Here is an 18,010-nt window from a genome sequence, read left to right as displayed (position 1 = left end):
TCTCCTGCCCACGGCCACGTGAGTGAGCCTTCTTGGAAGCAGGTCTCCCAGCCCGGTTGCCTTCAGAGGACTGCAGCCCCTGCCGACATGTGACTCAACCTCGTAAGAAACAACCAGAACCATCAAGCCGAACCACTTCTGAACTCCTAGCCCTCAGGAAGTGTGGGAGATAATAAATGTGTTGTTTTAAGCCACTCTTGGGGTGATCTGTCACAGAAATAGACAGTACACTCGCAAGCCCATATCTTACCCCCCGACCAGGTTCCCTACAGCTTTGGCCCGGGGACCCTTCAGCCAAATGCGGGACGAAGCCTCGGTCCGTATCCCAGCCACCAGCTCGCCCAGCGGGCCGCACCACTAAGGAAGAAACTGAGCGCTCCCTCCCCTTTCTTCCTGCCAGTTCCAGAGTCCGATTCTTCCCGCGGGGGCGAGCCCCACTCCCGCACACCAGTGCCCCCCAGGGACGGCAGTGTCTGCAGGACGCCCTGGTTTACGGCAGACCCCAGAGTGCCCCCATCATCCAGGACAACTGCCTCCCGCCAGTGAGCGGCGAACACCGGAGGAGGGAGAGAAGTGAGAGGCTCTGTTTGGGCTCAGTCCCTGCGGCTGCCCAGCGGCTGCCACCTGCGAACCTCAGGGAAAAAGGTCCCATGGCGTGATTAACAGTGGCAATCAATCAGACTCCTGCCGGGAAAGGCTCTCTGGTCCCCGGAGGGATGTTGAGCCTAATCAAACCGCCTCCCGCTGGAGGGAAGCATCTAGGCTTCTGGCTCTTGTCACCTTGACGGCACAGCCAGTGGAGACTGGCTCTTGGTTGCAGTCACCCTCTCTCGAGCGCTGAAGCCCCACGGCGGGCCTTTCTCATGTGGCCAAGACGCTCTTCACACTCCCCCCGTTTCCTGCGTTCCTCACACCCCTCCTGCAGGAAGTGGGGCGCGGCTGCTCCCCGCTGAGTGCGCATCCTCACACCAGGCCACGGGCCCTGTGTCGTGGGCCCAGCGGTGGCCCCCAAAGATACCAACCGGGTCCTGTGAGCGTTACGTCGTGTGATCAGGGTCACGCAGGTGTGATTAAGGATCCTGAGATGCAGGTCATCCGAGTGCCCTCACAAGTGTGCTTGTCAGAGAGGCAGAAGGTGACTCACGGAAGAGAAGGAGAAGTGAGGACAGAGGCAGAGGGTGAGTGATGCGGCCACAGGATGCAGAAGGGGCCAAGGATGGACTCTACCCTGGAGAGCAGGACTCTGGCAACGCACTGACTTAGGCCCAGTGAAACCAATTCTGGACTTCGGCCTCCAGAGGCATGAGCGAACGGGTTCAGTTGTTTTAAGCCACCAGGTTCGTAGAAGTTTGTTAGAGCAGCCATGGGAAACTAGCGCGCCCACCCTGCAAACTTGATGTGTCTGTCCTTCTGGCCATTCCAAGCCTCTGTCTTTCAACAGTGCGGTGCCACGGAGTGCGGGCGGGGAGCGAGGGCTCGCACCGTGAAGGCCCTTGCAAGGTGGCCGAGACACTGGGCGAAGGGGAGCCTTTAAGCAGAGCAGTGACTCAATTGGTTCTCATTGGAAGCGTCACTGGCTCTCAGATGGGTGAGAAGCGGGGCAGGAGTGGAACCACCAGGAGGCTGTGGCTGTCCAGGTGGGAAGGGTTAGTGGCGCGGAGCAGGGAGGTGACGTGACTGAGAGAAATGGGCAGATTTGAGAGCTACTTGGGAGACTGGAAGCGCCTCACTTGGGGCAGATAGAGGGATGTGCCTGCTTTATGATGGGCACTGTCTCCAGGCGGAGGAAGCCACGAGGCAGAGAGGGAGACCCCTGCTAATAAGGGGTCCACGGGGGTGAGCAGGGAACCGACGGCTGACGCTCTCGAACTGCGTGCAACGCTAGCATCTGTTCACCACCCCCTCCCCCCCCACCGCCTTACACACACACCCCCCCTTCACTGTGGATTGTCCTGGGAAAAGAGCAGCGGGAGGGGAAGTACCCTGTCCCCTGCCCCTGGGGAGGGCGGGGTGTAAGATCCACACTCGTCATCCTAGCTCAGGAAAAAAAGACACTCTGGATCTTTTCTCAGTACATTCATTGAATTTGGGAAGCTTAAGGTGAAGATTCTAAGGGCTTCAAGGCTGAAAAAGGACACTTCCTCTCTGTTTATTTTCAATGTCTGAAATTGAAACCAGCTGTGTTTCTCTGGGGACCAAAACCCAGAGTGCCTTTTGAATCCTGTCAAGCACCAAGAAGAGGCCATTTCATGATAGCCTGAGTGTGCTCGGGTCCAAGCTGAGTGCTAGCCCTTCTCTGCCCTGCCCTCCTACTCAGCGGGGCTGAGTGATCCCTGGGAAGGGCGTGGGGCACGCGGAGGGTGAGACGAGCCCTCTCCCCGCTCCATCTCTCCCGTGTGCTCAGAGGGTGTGTCCTTGCTCTCCAACCAGCCCCAGCTGGTTCCTGGGGCAGTAGGAGCACGCGGCTTTGGTGTGAGACCAGGGTTCAGATCGCAGCTCTACCACTTAGTGCTTTGGAAACTCTCAGTATCTTCTTTAAAATGGAGAGGAAAGGCGATGTACGTAAAAGTATGGCATGTCGTGGACCCCCAGCAAGTGGGGCTCGGTGTGTGTGTCCTGAGAAGGCAAATGGCCTCCCCAGGGGGGTTCCCTCTGCCCGCCGTGGAGAGAGAGGCCTGAACACACGACCGGAGTTCAGAAGCCTAGGGATGCTGAGCCGGGAGCTGGGACAGCTGGCTTGTTTCCAGCTCGCCCTCCAGCCAGCACCACAGCCTTGTGCTCGCCCGCTGCCCCCCGAGCCTACGTTTTCTCGTGTTAACTGTGCATAGCTGTCCCGGCACCCACCCCCGCGGGGCCACAAGTATTATGGGATAGTAATGTACATGACAGAATCTTCCAGAGGGAACAGTGCTGTCTGTACTCGAGGACGAAATACACTCACCTTGAATCCGGGGTGGCTAACACGGCGGAAGTGGGAGATATGGGGAAGGGTAGGTAGGTGATCCGAAGTTAGGACCAACGTGTGTGCCTGGGAAGGAGGCGGAAAGTCAATCAATCTCTGTGTGTGTTGCCTCCTGCCACCCAATGCTACAATCTGCTTGAGTATTTTCACTGCCATCTGTCAGCAGCTTTAAAATATATAGCCTTATTCTGTCCTGTTCCCTGTGTTTACATCTGGTTAGCAAGATTCAGCCGGGGACATACATGTCTTGGGAGGCGGCTGCCAGCAGGGCATGATGGTCCTTCAAAACAGCATTTTGTACTTAGCCTCCGCTTCTCATATTTACATTTTAAAAACATGTAAGAAGCACTTCCCACCCACCCACAACTTGCCATTATCTTATCTTATTCAGACCTCACTTTAAGCCTATGAGAGGAAGCATTAGGCACATTTTAGAGATGAAGTTCACAGAGTGGATTTGGACATTTGGTAGCAACAGACAGAAACCCCAACTCAGACTTAGAGTTACAAGGGAGTTTATTGGCTCATGTAACGGAAAAGTCCAGAGGTAGGGCTGGTTCCAGGCAAAGCTATATTAGGACTCAGATGATCTCCACAAGATGAGAGACCGGCTCTCCTCTGTGGGTTTCACTCTCAGATTTTCTTTACACTGGATCCCCACTCCCATCCCTCGAAAAGTAGCCTCTCTTTCCCAATGGTCCCAGGAAAGAACCTGGATCATGTGCCCAGCCCTGACCCAACCTCTTAGTACCCAGGAGTTGGGAAGGCTCTGATTGGTCAGGTGTGGGTCATGTGCCCAGCTCTGACCCAATCCCTAAGTACCCAGGAGTTTGGAAGGCTCTGATTGGTCAGGTGTGGGTCATGTGCCCAGCCCTGACCCAATCCCTAAGTACCCAGGAGTTTGGAAGGCTCTGATTGGTCAGGTGTGGGTCATGTGCCTAGCCCTGCAGCTGGGGTTGGGTCAGGTCCTGGAAATCCAAGGACTGAGAGAGGGGAATGTTACGGTCTTGCAAGAGGCTCGTCAAAGTACTGCTGGAGGAGAGTGTTAAAACAGTGACCCTCCCCTAGAGGCCAAGGTTAGGTGGCCTATCCCAGCATCACACAGGGGCACAGCTGAGCCTTGAACCTCCAGCTGGCTGATTTCAAAGGCCTTGCCATTTTTGCTACTCAGGGCATCGACCCTCAGCTCCAGCTACACATTAGAGTCAGCCCAGGAAATGAGTTGAAACAAATACCGAGACCTGGCCAAAGAACTGAGATGCCTTGGGGGCAGGGCGTGGGCACCAGTATTTCTCAGAAGCTCCCTGGGTGATTGTACTGTGCAGCCAAAGCCCAGAACCAGTGGGTGAGGACTACCCTTCTCCTCCTCCACCGCACGGTGCAGGGCACTACTCAATGCTAGAAGTACGGCTGCTGTCAGCAAAGGAGGGCTCAGAACCCAGACAATCTAGGCGACTTTGGGGTATGATGAGCAGGTGCCTGGGAGACCTGGGAGGTGACCTTGTCAAACTGAGTCACCGATCCGGCCTTGCAGCTGAGGCAGGCTGTCTCCGGGTTGGAAGGCAGGGCTTCCCATTCGAAGCTGGGCAGGCATGCTGCCTCCCTTCTCTCACCTTGGGCATCCCCGGCTGCAACATGTAAATTACTTTAGCAATTGCCTAGTTGGCAACGCACACTTCAGGAGAGTGAGAAATATCGTGGCCCAGAGCACATGGTGCTCTTCCCGCCCACTTGCTGTGGCAGCCTGGCCAGCTTTGCTATGAAAACACCTGGCATCCAGGCATCTCCTGGGGCTCCAGGCCACCAGAGCCGCCTGTCCTTCTTCTAAGACAAGGGGAAAAATTCAAAACAGAGCCACCAAGGGCCCTGCTTCTCCCTGAGGTTAGACACAGACAACAGAAAGAAGCCGCAGCTCCCCTGGCCACCTCTACCACTGATCCAGTGGGTTCGTCCATCTCTTCCTCACCCATCCTTCCTCCTCACCTGTTTCTCTATAACTGCTTAGAACCACTGCTATGTCAGGAAGGGAACCAACCTCGCTGCTTCATGTGCCAGGCACTGTCTCTACAGTGAAGGAAACTGAGGCTCCCAGAGGCTCCGTGACTTGCCCAAGGTGACATGGGAGCAAGTTCCTGGCACCGAGTCCCGAATTCTCAGCTTTCCTGAAGCACGGTCTTTGTTCTTTGTCCAGAGTGACATCTGCAGTTCCTGAATATTCCATGGATCTGCTCCTTTCCCCCACTCCACGCCCATTACTTAGAACTACATCTTGCTTCATTCCCTGTACATGATCACCATTAGGGGCCCGCCTGTCTCTGTGACACGATCCAGAAACCAAGAGCCTCCAACGAGTGGCCCTCTCGGAGCCTCTGTCCAAGTCACACGTCACCTTTCCAACAGACCACTTTACCACTTCACTCTGGTTTTCAGCAAGATCTTTTATTTACCCCCTGCTCCCCAACCGCATCACGTGAGCACAGGCAGCCAGCGACCTGTGTGGGCTGCTGGCTTTGTAAACGTAGAGCAGTCAGTACGTATAGAAATCATGCACCTCAGTGATTCTTTAACAAGAAACTTAACGAGTAAAAAGACTTCAGGTGTGTTTGACATTTCTGCCCTTTCCTGCATTCTAATCGCTGAAAAATATCTGTGTAGAAATTGTACTCAAACGTAGACACGGTTTCTTTGCACACTTGCTAGTAACTACCTAGTGCGTTTCAGACCGCGTTTACTTCTGACGGTTGTTCCTCCCAGAAGCTGCTGGTTTCCGTTCGGATAGAAACATTGGACACAGACATGGGACAAGCAGTGTGTTCCGTACCGCTCCAAGGCTTTATAAACCTGACTCTGCCGTAATACATTACTCAAAAAAGGCATCTCTACTGTGGCTGGAGGAGACTCCTTCACACATTGGCTAATGGGGGGCCGTTTCTAGACTTAGTGCCTCAAACTGGCCACGTCCTTCACAGGAGACCCAGCGCCGCGACCGTGGGTCCTTTGGGTCTGTAGGTCCCCCCAGTGTCCTCACGTGCACACACTGGCTTAGGTGGCCCTCACCGCACCCTTGTGCACTGACAGAGACAGAGGGTCGACTCTGCCATGATCTCTGAGCCCAGCGTTTGAACACTTATGTACAGACAAATAAATGGAAAATCATAGGCAACAGAACTCCAAAGCAAAACAGACACTTTGGGCGGATCTACGATTCCAGTTTTGCCAGAGAAAGGCTTTTCCAGAACATCACTGGATGAGTGAGGTCTTATCCCACCTCGGCACCCATCAGCCAGCCTGGTGGTCTGAACGCTTATCACCGCGGACTCCAAACAGCTCAAATGGGCAATTCTCCAGGCCCGGTTTGGCATTAGGGTTTCTGTAGGCAGTGAGGTAATCAAATCACAGGTTCAGCTGCTGATCCGAGGGAGCCCCAGCTTGGCTCTCGAAGACAGCAGCCTCAGCTTTGTCGGAAAGCAACGTCTACAGAAAAGCCTCCAGTGCCACCAGCCCGATGCTCTTGCCATCAGGGACCTGACTGGGTTCAGGGTGAGGTGAGCAATGGTGAGTCTGCCCCGCCCTGACCGGACCACCCTGCCGAGGAAGCCAGCCGGGGACAGCTGGGGATGCCGACCGCGGGCTCCCCCTGCCCGGGCGGCTGAGGGCCCAGGGTGACCGTGACAGCAGCAGAGCCCACGTCCTCCAGCTCTCTGATCTGCAGTGTTTTGTTTTGTTTTTGTTTTTTTCTTTTAAGATGACAAGAAGATTTATGTTATTACATTCAGACAAGTAACCATTTGGCGACCCTATTTCAAAGCACTGACGAAACCAAGTAGCAGCGTGACACAGACGACAGGGACACCAAGCCTCTGGTCACAGAGCAAAGTAATGCGCTTTTAGGCAGAAAGGAATCGCAGAAGCAAATGATTGGAAGGGAAAAGAAATCTAAGGAAATACAAGCTGAAAATTTCCCATTTTCAATAACCGAAGGAAAGAGGGACCCAACGTGATCTAAAAAACAAATCCCAAATGAGAGCATTCTGTCGAGGCAGGTTTCTGAGCATGGAATTGGAACAGGGGCAGGGGCCGGGCCGCACCCCCGTCTGCCCAGGCGGACCGCGGCCACTCTCGGCGACTCCAGCATGACCAACGTTCTCATCGTCCCGGGGCAAAGATGAAATCCAGGGCCTGCCGTTCGGCCGCTGCGACGTTGGGATGCCACAGATCCACCATGAAAACCACCCGTGGGCCGTCCTCCGCCGAACCTGGGGGAGGGCGGCGAGAGAGGAGAGGTTCAAACCGCCCGGAGCCAGGACCTGGGCAGAGCCAGACCCACGCGGTCAGCTTTCGGGCAGGGACCCCTCCTGACCCCGGCACAGATCGCAAGCTCTCCTCCTCTCTGATCAACAACGTTATCAGAAGGCCCCAGAAGGTTCTCAGCAGAGTGCACGAAAGGAAACGGACAGAGGGAGGGAGGGGTGAAAACGTGGTAGGTGGAACGCGGAGGATTTTTAGGGCAGGGAGGTTATTTGGTGCGATCCTGTCATGCTGGACACGTGACACCACACGTTTGTCCAGACCCACAGACTGTACAACAGCAAGAGTGAACCTTCATGTAAACTACGGACCTGAGTTGATGATGTGTCAAAATTGGCGCGTCCATTGTAACAAACGTACCACACTATTACAAGACACTAGCAGAAGGGGAAATTTATGGGGGGTGGTCATGTCAAGGAGCACACTCTGTACTTCTTGCTCAATTTTTCTGGAAACCAGGAACTGCTCTAAAAAGAAAGTTTAAATATACATGTAAATATATATATATATATATATATTTTTAAAGGCGGCCACGGGGCACACAGACACTCACCTTCATGGAACGCGGCGTGCAGGAAAGAATCATCGAAGAGGAGGCAGCGGCCTTCTGCCCAACACTGGGGCTCCCCGCCCACCACCAGCTCACAGCCACTCGGAGTTTTCAGACCTGGGGGCAAAGCAGAGAAAAGACAATGAAGGCAGGCAGGGCCAGGAACGCCAAAGTCGGGAGTGGCAAGCTCTGGAGGGAGCTCTCAACCTGCGAAGCCCCGACCCTGCACCTCACCCCTTGGGAGCCCCACCTGGTGCGGGGGTGGAGGCAGTCCGTTAGGACAGATGCAGGCCGTGTACCTGCATCCTCACTGTGCTCCCTGGAAAAACGCATTCCTCTGGTGGCTTAGTCTGTTCTGGGCCAGGGACTCCTCTGATTAAAGCACGGACCAAGGTTTGCGCTACATGTGGGAGACTCCTGAAGCCCAGTCGTGGGACCCCGGAAATCGAGGGAGGCCAGGTTCAGAACTCTGCCTGCCCAACAGGCAAAGGCTGCTTCAGTCGAGATTAAAGACTCGAAGACTCACACAGTGCCCTCCTCTTTAGCGTCCAACGTTTAAATCCACTGTGAGGCCTGAGGATGGCGCGTTCACAGTCCAAGTTTCCCCAGCCTCGTTCTGGGAAAATGGTGACACCCTTAAAGAAACGCCTGAGCTTTGAGAGGAAACAGACTGCCAGCCTCGTAGGGAGCCGCATGTTCAAACTGCAAGTGGGGGACCCGAGCTCGGGTATTTCACTCCGGAAAGGGGGGTCTTCTTCAAACGCTGCCGTGCATGCACTTTCACACCCCTATTTACAACTCAAGGGTCTGAAGGAACGCTTGGCCCCTGGCACTACCTGGTCATCTGTGAATGAAGGCACCGGCACAGCCACCTAACTGACTCAGAGGAGGCTGGGTAGGCCCTGACCCGGGAGGAAGTGGGCCCTGCAACAGGGCCTGGGATCACGGTGTTCTGTCTGTCTTCAGTGACCCACCCTGACAATCACGACCCTGGGCCAGTCAGCATCCCCGCTCTGATTTAACGTCCCTACGACACACACGAAACAGCACACTCTCTAACAGCCTAACGATTTAACACACCCTCTGAACCAGAAATGGATGGCTCCAGGAAGCACATATGGAGTAAGAATTCAAACAAAGAGGCCACGTGGAGTAATGGGCAGGAGAGAGGACTTAGGTCAGATGACCACCCTTATGTGCTGGGTGACTCTGAGCAAGTCACTCAACCTCTCTGAGCTATAGCCTCCTCATCTGTAAAGAGAGGCCATGAGCACACTTGCCTTCCAAGCTGTGTGACCACTGTCCTTGCTACCAATCACTGAAGACTTACTGTGAGCAGGTTTGTGTTAAATAAACACTTTACGGACATCACTTCACACACTTTCCAGATGGAGCAACTGAGCTTTAGAGAAGTTAAGTGACCTGCTGGAAGTCGCTATTTAGTCCTGTGGGAACTGAGATTTGAGCCCAAATCTGTCTGGCTCCATGGAACAGGCTCTTACAACACTGGACAGTACGATATAAATGCTAGTTGTTACATTGGTAGCAGTGAGGCTCAGTGGTTGTCAACTTCCCTGTAGTTAATATGTTTCAACTATCAATAGTACATTTCACTGAATCAGCTGACACTGTCAGTTCTGCCTCTGGAACCAGGATCTCCCACTACCATTAACAACTGCTGGGGGATGTTAGGGCCGTAAAGGAGCTCCGCCTGCCGCTCACTGGCCTGGATGGAGAGAGCCCCACACGCCACATCTTTCCATGCATGCCCTCACCGCTTGGTTCAGTGGAGAAGGCCTTTAGGGATAGGTGGTTCTCGGCAGGGACAGAACACCCCAGGATTCCAAAAAGAAGCTCCCCTTTTTCTGGACCACGAAATGATTCATCACCACCCGCTATGGTACAACAGAAAAACGGCCTGGCTTGCCGGCTTCCCAGCCCCTGCTCACTCGCCTCCGCCTCCCTTCACTGCGCCCCAGCCTTCCAGCGGCCCACCATCCCCGCCTACTGCCATAAACCAGCCTGGCTGGCAGATATGATCAACACTCGCCCAAACAGAGCATTCGGGCGGCTCCTGGTGAAAGAGACAGGCCCCATGCATGGCCTCGGCCAGTCCCATGTCCCCAGGCCCCCTCTGGCTTAGGGCTCACTGCTTTGTCCCCAATGCCCATGGACAGAGGCTCAAGATGGGTGGAGAAAGGGCTCTGTCCACCGCTTCAGGAGGCTGGCAGCTGGCACTCAGGGTGGGCAAGGCAGACAGGAGCTGACCCGCTTGTATCACCCAGCCGGACGGCAGAGAAATCCAACAATATACTCACGAAAGGAAAATGAGAGCCTAATGGGCTTTTGTAGCGAGAATATGGATACACTCACACGTTTTCATCTACCCTTCCCTGAGGGTCTGCCACTGGACCGGTATCTGCCTTCTGGCTAACAGCTGCCTGATTAGTTTCAGAGGTTGTTCCCTGGAGGTTTGTGACAGTGCGTGGGGACCTCGCAGCCCCGTACACGATGCTGGGTGACGGCTGGGCCGCATGGAGGAGGTGCTGAGCGATGCCACCTCTGGCGGAAGCTTGGAGCAGGCTCGGCAAATGTGTGCCATCCGGAGGCGCTGACGGCTGAAGAGCTGTGGCTGGGACGACGCCCCCAGTCCCCACTCAAGACGGAAGGCGGAAAGGGAGGCTGCAGGGCACTTCAACGACACAGTTCTGGAACCGCAGGTGCCTCCCCACGTCTGCCAGGTAACTGGCGGAGGTGTGGCCGCTGGCACGTACCAGGCCCTTCCTGCCTCTGACCTCATTCTCCGGACACCCCCTATGTCAACACACGAGGTCACGTGAGTCTCACACCCCTCTCTTTCCTTCCTGGGTGGAAGGACAGAGGAGAGGAGGAAACGGAGCAAACCCAACCCTGGCGCTCACGCTTGCCATGGGGACAGCCCACGCTAGTGGGACGCCTTCCAACACTGCCTGCTGTCCAGGGTGACACGGATGACCCAGTTTTTCTGGTGGCAAGTGACTCTCTGGGCCGGGAGGGGAATGACGGGTCATAAAGAGGCCCACGTGGGCACATGTTACAAACACACACACACACACGTACACTGCACAGATACACAACAGGCATGAACGCCCAGGAGGCAGATCCTAGGTGTTGCTGCCACCAGCCCTTTCTACTCCACACAGCTGCCCGGAATTCTACCACATCAACCTCAAATGCCCTTCCCTACACGTCGTTCTGAAGCTTTTAAAAAACTTACAAGGAAAACCTTTAAAAAGAACAGCATTGCTCCTGACGCCCACAGCCTGGCAGGGAGGCCCCCTGCAGTTTGCTCCCACTGAGCTGGTCAAGCTCAGCCCCGCCAGCGGGCTCCCCGGCTAGCCCAGATACGGCGCCCCAGCCCCAGGGCAAGGATCCTCCTTTGCTCCACCCCGGCGGTCCCAGCAGTCCTACAGGGTCAGACCCCCTCCCCGGAGCAGCCCACAGGCAGCCCCTGTGTCCCCTGAGCTCAGAGTGCGCCCTGGTGCCTCACACAGAGATTTTATTACAATAATCATCACTAAGACAGACGATCATCTCACTTCTTAGATCAACCAGAGCCCCCTTTAACTGACTGCCCTCTACTTGCCAAGCACTTCACACACAGGACATACTTCTAATCTTCCAAACAGCCCTCCAGGTAGGTGTTACGCCCATTTCAGAGAGGAGAAATTGGAGGCTCAGTTTCAGAGCCTGCCCAGGGTCACCCGGAAAATGGGGCTAAGCTGGGATCTGAGTCCAGGTATGTTTGCTTCCAGAGACTGTGCATTTTCCACTCTTTCCTGGGGCAGGGACCATGTCTTATGGGTCATTTTTCACACTGCCCAACACAGTGTTTGATCATAAAAGCTACTAGCTACCATTTATCAAATGCCGTTGCATGCCAGGCGCCGTGTCAAGTAGCCATGGCAGATATTACTTTATTGAAACCTCTCAACATTCCTGTGAGTAAGTACTATCTCATTTTACAGATGTGGAAACTGAGGCCCAGAGAGACGTGGTTATTTCCCAAAGTCTCACAGCCAGCCACGAAGCCAGGCCACTCCCTCCAGAGCCCCTACCCTGTCCTGCTTTTACTCTTAAAATACTCAAAACGGTGTCAATTGCTCGAATCTAGTTCCTTTTGTTTTTTTAAAGCAGTGAAGCCCTCTGTCCAGTCCCCACAGAGAGAGCGGGAGAAGCAGAGGGCTCTGGGTGAAGAGGGGCTGGAGGGCCCGGGGCATTGGGCTCAGGTCCCCCAGGCAGCCCCAAGGCTCCTCTGTGGACCACAGTTATGAACCCCCTTCTCCAGCCTATACTGGGGCGCCTCCGTGTGCTTCTCCTCCCTCCAACACAAAGCTGGGGCGGGCACACTGCGAACTTGCAAAGCGGGACCTTGCTCAGGCTCTCGGCAGCTCCCCTAGTCTGGGATGCTAACCAGTGGTGCCAGTGCCCTGGTAACCAATATGTTATCGTGACTCACTAGGAAGGAGGCATTCTGGAGAACTAACATCCCTCTTCACCGAGTAGTTTCTGAGCCTGCTTTTATCAAGTACTCACTATCAGGCTCTGCTTGAACAAATGCTTCACGACACGCGTTATCATACCAGAGCCTCAACATAACTCTGTAAAAGATGATCTTTTTATAATACCTCCACTTCACAAATGAGGAAACTGAGGCCCAGAGAGGTGGACTGACTCGCCCAAAGTAACACAGCCAGCTCATGGTGGGGCGAGGACGCAAACACAGGCAATCTGACTCCAGACCCTGTTCTCAAAACCACTGCTACGCACACTATGCATATTATCAGCCTCCCTAGAAGCCGAATAAAATCAATTTCACACAAAGCGTCACTTCGTCCTTGGTGATTCAGAAAGCACTTGGGTATCTTTCAGCCTCCTGAATCACCCCAATAGCCTTTGGCTCTAGAGCTACTCTGTCCAATACTGTAGCCAACTGTCATATTTTAAAATTTGGATTCAAGTAAAAATTGAGCTCCTTAGTTGCACTGGCCACATTTCAGGCACTCAAGTTACATGCAGCTGGCGGTTCCTGCACTGGACAGCGTAGATGGAGACCATTCCCATCTCGGCAGACAGTGCCTTTGGACGGAGTTTCTGTCACAAAATAGGTTTATACTGACCACACATTTCTTTTTTGACTCAATTCTCTGCTGCCAACACTGTTACATGTGACCCATCAATCTTTGATCAGAGTACAGTGAAGCATGCGAAAAAGCACAATCCTGGCTACTGACTACAATTCGTGGTGTCTGGACTCCCGTCCGGCAGACGGGCTGGGCTGTATTTATTAGAACAGCACGTGCCAGGAGGCCCTGTCCCCGCCACATACCTAAATGGCATCGGATGCGGATGTTGGTGGGTCCGTAGTGCTCCGTTATCACGGTGCCGGGGCTCAGCACGGAGATGCACGCGTTCCCAAAAACATTGTTCCCAATACAGGTCCGAAGGCTTCCAAGCAAGCGGTACGTCCGTGGGCACTTCCTGCAGTTCCGGGGGACGCAGACCCCCTGATTGACCAAGTAAAAGGTGACCCACTCCCCACTGGGGGTGCTGTTCATTTTCCAGCCCTGCGGGAGGCTGCAGTTTGGAAAGGCTTTGTACAGGGCCTCAAACTCGCACAGGATGGTCTGGAAGTTGCGCTCCAGCAGCTCCACGTCATGCTTCTGCGCGTCCCGGGCGAAGTAGGGCGAGGTGGGGAGGTCGGGCAGGAAGAAGACCTCGGGCTTCTGGATGGAGGGCCGGCTGCTGAGGTAGCGGCCCTGCTCGCGGATGCCCTTGTGGATGCGGCCCATGCCGGACCAGGAGTAGCGCTTGGCGTACTCCTGCAGGTTGTGGTAGAGCTTCTGGTTGAGACCCTCACTGCGGCTGCAGCGCACACACTCGGGGGACTGGCAGTACACGAACCCGTTCTGCAGCCCCGTGGCCTCGGGGCCCTGCATCAGGGCGTTGACCGAGACGTAAGGCCGGGGCTGCTCCCTGCCCACGTGGTAACAGTACCACACGAACAGGACCAGCAGGCAGGCCACGGTGACCGCGGCCGTGGTGTCGCAGTCCCGCACGGATTGGATGCCGGTGGCGATGCAGTCCCTCAGGCCGTCCAGCGACCAGCTCCAGGCCACCAGCCACTCGAGCGACATTTTGGGGGAGCTGTTGGGGATCCGAAGCGAGGTCAGCTGGTCAGTCCTCGGGGATCCCGAGGGCACGCATACCATGCAGGTCAGCGTAGGGGGTGAGGGGCAGCTGGGGCAGGCGGGGGCATGGCTGCCACGGTTCCTCGGGTCCTGCCAAGGGCGGCATGGACAGACGTCTGTGCCCAGCCCCCCGCTCCCGGCAAAAGTCACTGTGGATGGGGGCAAAGAAGTGGCTTTAGGTCACGTCGGCAAGTGGGGCTGGTCACCGTGAAATGACTTTTTTAGGCAGTCCAAACCTGAGATGAAAAAAAAAAATAATAAACCGGCATAAATTTTTACACCTGGAAAAGTCCTCAAGTGAAACGCAAAGCCCCAGCTCATTTTGTCAGGTCTCTGTTGGAAGGGGACACGCTTCTCCATCCTGTACCTTCTCCCTCCATTTTACCACCACCTCCCTTCCCAAAAGGCCAGTAGTGTTTAATCTGCGTCAAGTACTGCTTGATAATTACAGTAGTCCCATCTGTTTTGTGTCATCCTTAGGAGGTGCTGTGATCCCCATTTTATGGATGAGGAAACTGAGGCTCAGAGAGGTCCTGTAGCTCACCCCAGTTCACGCAGCCGGGGCAGGGACACAGAGCCCATCTTACTTCAAAGCAATATCTATCCATTTTGCTATGCTCTTGCATAGTAGGTATGTAATAAATGCTTATTCTCCTTAAATCTCTGTACCTTTTATTAAAGAGAAATCTGGATTCAAAAGCATCTTACAAATGGTAAAGGAATTTGGAACTGCATATTCTCCATTTTACTTTCTCTTTTCACAGCACTTCATCATTCTTATTTAATCTCTCTTGCCCTTCTGACATAGGTTGCGCTTAAATCAAGCTGGAAAAGGAAGTGGGCTCCCCGGGGTCACATCTGTGGCGGACACCAGGCATTTTCTGTCTACTCGCTTGGGAGGCTATCTACTGGCTTCACCCATGGGATTATGAAAGTGAAATGATGGATAGAATGAAAATAGAAGCCCTTTCCGGTCTGTCTCCAAAACACACAGAAGTGCTGTGCTTTGCCACGTATCCTGCCGATGGTTTGGGCCAGTGTCTAGCATGCTGATTAGCCTAACAACCTAAAAGATGATCGAAGCCCAGCTGTCTCATTGCCTGGCCATGTTTCCCAGGTGAAACTCTCTGTCCATCCTGCTCTAATTGGATGAAAACAGCCAGGTCCATGTTCCACCACATGTGTAATACATTCCCTCACCTCGAGGAGCAGAATAATGCAGAAATTTCGCTTGCTACCACGCTCTCCCTTGTCTTACAGGAATGTGAGAAGGCAACTAACAAAAACAGGAAAGCTGTACCCTCCCCCTTCTCTGGGGACTAAATTTGGCCCGAACATTCTTGCAATGTAGCAGAGAGGTTAAGAACCCAAACTGGGCAGGTCACTCCCCTCTCTAAGTCTCAGTTTGCTCATCTGTAAGACGGGGTAATGCTCCTCTCATTGGATCAAGGGGAATGATGGGTTGAAAGCACTGATGATCACATCATGATGACAGTTCAGAATGTGCTAGTGACCGCTGTGACATGTGGATTCCCATCTCTATTAGCCAGCAAACCACAGGTGGGCCATCAGGGAAAGGTATCTCAGGTCTGAGAATTCCAACAGCCAAAGATGTGTGTTGCCACACATCTCAAGGAATTTTGGGGGGGGTCCCCAGACATGCAAAGCTATTAAAATTAAAGGGAAACCTTAGATTGTCCTTAACTCCCTACTTATATCTTCCCAGCTTAGGCTGAATAAAGATCGCTTGACTATAATATTCAGTCAGAAACGCATATGCTGAATATTCATGGACATTTTTATGTTTCTAGGAAAAATACAAGAGTCGGGAGGTTAGAAGCTAAATTTTTTTCCTCATACGTTCTCCATTTCTTCACAGATTTGGGAGAAGAGGGAAAGGCTGGGCCTCCTGGATGGAAACAGACCCCCTCCCCCACTCACCCCGGGGCCCTGGTTCTTGACTAGTCCCCCCATAACTGGCAGCTGTTTCCTCTTGAGGAAAAGGGAAGGAAAATCATGATGAAAGGTATTTTGTTTGCAAGCCATCTCCCAAACAGAACCCCAGGATTCTTAAAAAAAAAACAAAAACAAACCCAGTCTCTCAGGAAGAGAGGTTTTTCTTAAATGTTCTAAGAGTGACATGATGATCATTTAACAAACACCTGTTAAGTGTCAGTTCCCATCAGCCCTGCTTGAAGTTTAAGTCAATCAAAATGAAGACGCGGAGTACCGGGTAGATGACTAGGGAATCTCTCCATTGGACAGTCACACCACTTACCCTCTCCCCAGGGAAGACTCATTCTGTACAACACCAGCCATGAACGCTCCCTAGGCTGAGCTATAAACAAAACGCAGAAGATCCTCATGCCCTGGACCCCAGCTTCAGACCCTGCTCACAAGATCACAAACAGCACTGAGAGCTCAAGTAAGGACTTTTCACATCTGTCACTTACTTTTACCCAAACTACACTGGCAGGACCCTGAGCCCAGAGGTGGATTAACAAGCTCACAGCTGAAACGTGACACTAAATTAAACCTTTACCTTTGCAGGGTGATTGGCAGTTTATCAAGTACTGGTTCAAACATCTGACCCTCATAGACCCCGGCCCTGCAGCTGGGAGGGCATGAATTCCACCCCCCCCCACTCCCACCCCCCAGCTCTTGTCTCTGTGACCACAGTAACTTCCAGCTTCCTTTACACATCTGTTCCCATTTCTTGTCCTCATCAGGGATGGGGACACCTCACTGCAGGTCTGCACTTTAATAATACGCAACTCCAGATCTTCAAAGTCAGCCAGCTCTGGGGAATAGGGTCCAAATTCATGGCCACTTTTTGGTGAGCAAGTCCAATCAAATATAACTTCTGACACAATGAACACCCAGGGAGAGAGACACTCGGCTCAAACCTCATTAATCCAGTTCACATTACCAGTCCAAGAGGCTGCCCAGTGCCAGAGAGCTTCTGCTCACTCTCAGGGTACCCTAGAAGCCCCCCAAGGAGCAGGGCAAGGAGTGTGGCATGCACCCAGGAGCTTGAGAGCTGCCCTGGGGCCAGCCCTCTGCTGCGGGGAACCGGAGACCTCTCCTCCTCACTTTCTTGGCCAGCTTTTTCAGTATCCACCCACTCAGGAGAGTGGGGGAAAAGGGGAGTGCACAGGATAGGTTAATACAGATGGTGACCACCAGGAGGTCGGGGCGGGAAGGGGGGTGGGGTGGGGTGGGGGGAATGGGACGATGGAAAGGTACTGACAGGAAAAGTGGGCGATTAGGGAAGGAGGCTTATGGTGATAACTCATGGGACAGGGGAGGAGGGTCACCACGGGAAATAAGGGAAATGGGTGATGCACAGGGATGGGGGGAGGGGGAGAGCAGCAAGAGAAGGGACCAGGGAGGGTGGTGACCGAGAAGGTGACGGTGATGGGGCATGTTAACACGGTGGACAGAGTCGCGAGGGGGCAAGGGGACAAGGAGGGTGATGCCCGGCCGGGGCCGCGAACACTGCCGAGGCGGCGGCGCTCAGCACGTAGCGAGCGCTGGGCGGTGGGGGCCCCTCGGCCGGGCCGAGATGCGGGGCGCTGAGCGCCCTCAGCGGCCGCGCCGCCGGGCGTGGGGACCGCGGGCCTGCAGCCGCCCGGCCCCCGCCTCCTCCCCATCTCGCAGGGTCGGTCCCGTTGCGCCGCCGTCCTGCCCCGCAGCCCCCGGAGAAGCCGCTTACCTGCGCCCGAGCGCGCGGGCGGCGGGGGCGACCGCTGGGGCCGAGGCGACGCCGCCGCCCGAGGGTGCGGACGCCCGGACGCCCCCTGCCCACCCCGCGGAGCCACTACCCCGCTGCTGCCCGGCCCACGCCGCCGGAGCCCTAGCCGGAGCCGAGCCGGTCCCCAGCCGATGCCGACGCCGCGCTGCGCTCCGCGGTGTCGCGGGGACCACAACTCCCACAATGCAGCGCGCGGCCGGGCGGCT

General features: G+C 54.6%; 1 protein-coding gene across 2 annotated transcripts; it reads right to left on the bottom strand.

Moving 5' to 3' along the window:
- Window positions 1-1,317: 1,317 nt before the first annotated feature.
- ASPHD2 (aspartate beta-hydroxylase domain containing 2) lies at window positions 1,318-17,161 on the bottom strand. 2 transcript variants are annotated; one of them, XM_082416342.1, is made up of 3 exons: window positions 13,189-17,161; window positions 7,824-7,937; window positions 1,318-3,028 (listed from the first exon to the last, which is right to left on the bottom strand). In XM_082416342.1, the coding sequence occupies exons 1-3, from the start codon at window positions 14,069-14,071 to the stop codon at window positions 2,958-2,960; spliced, it is 1,068 nt and encodes a 355-aa protein (XP_082272468.1). In that variant the 5' UTR covers window positions 14,072-17,161; the 3' UTR covers window positions 1,318-2,957. The 2 variants fall into 2 exon arrangements, with proteins under 2 accessions (XP_082272468.1, XP_082272467.1); XM_082416341.1 differs by lacking the exon at window positions 1,318-3,028 and adding an exon at window positions 5,381-7,218.
- Window positions 17,162-18,010: the final 849 nt, after the last annotated feature.

This window comes from Balaenoptera physalus (genome assembly GCF_965194825.1).
Source record: "Balaenoptera physalus genome assembly, chromosome: 12".
NCBI classification, from domain to species: domain Eukaryota; kingdom Metazoa; phylum Chordata; class Mammalia; order Artiodactyla; family Balaenopteridae; genus Balaenoptera; species Balaenoptera physalus.
This window is presented reverse-complemented; position numbering and strand designations above follow the sequence as displayed.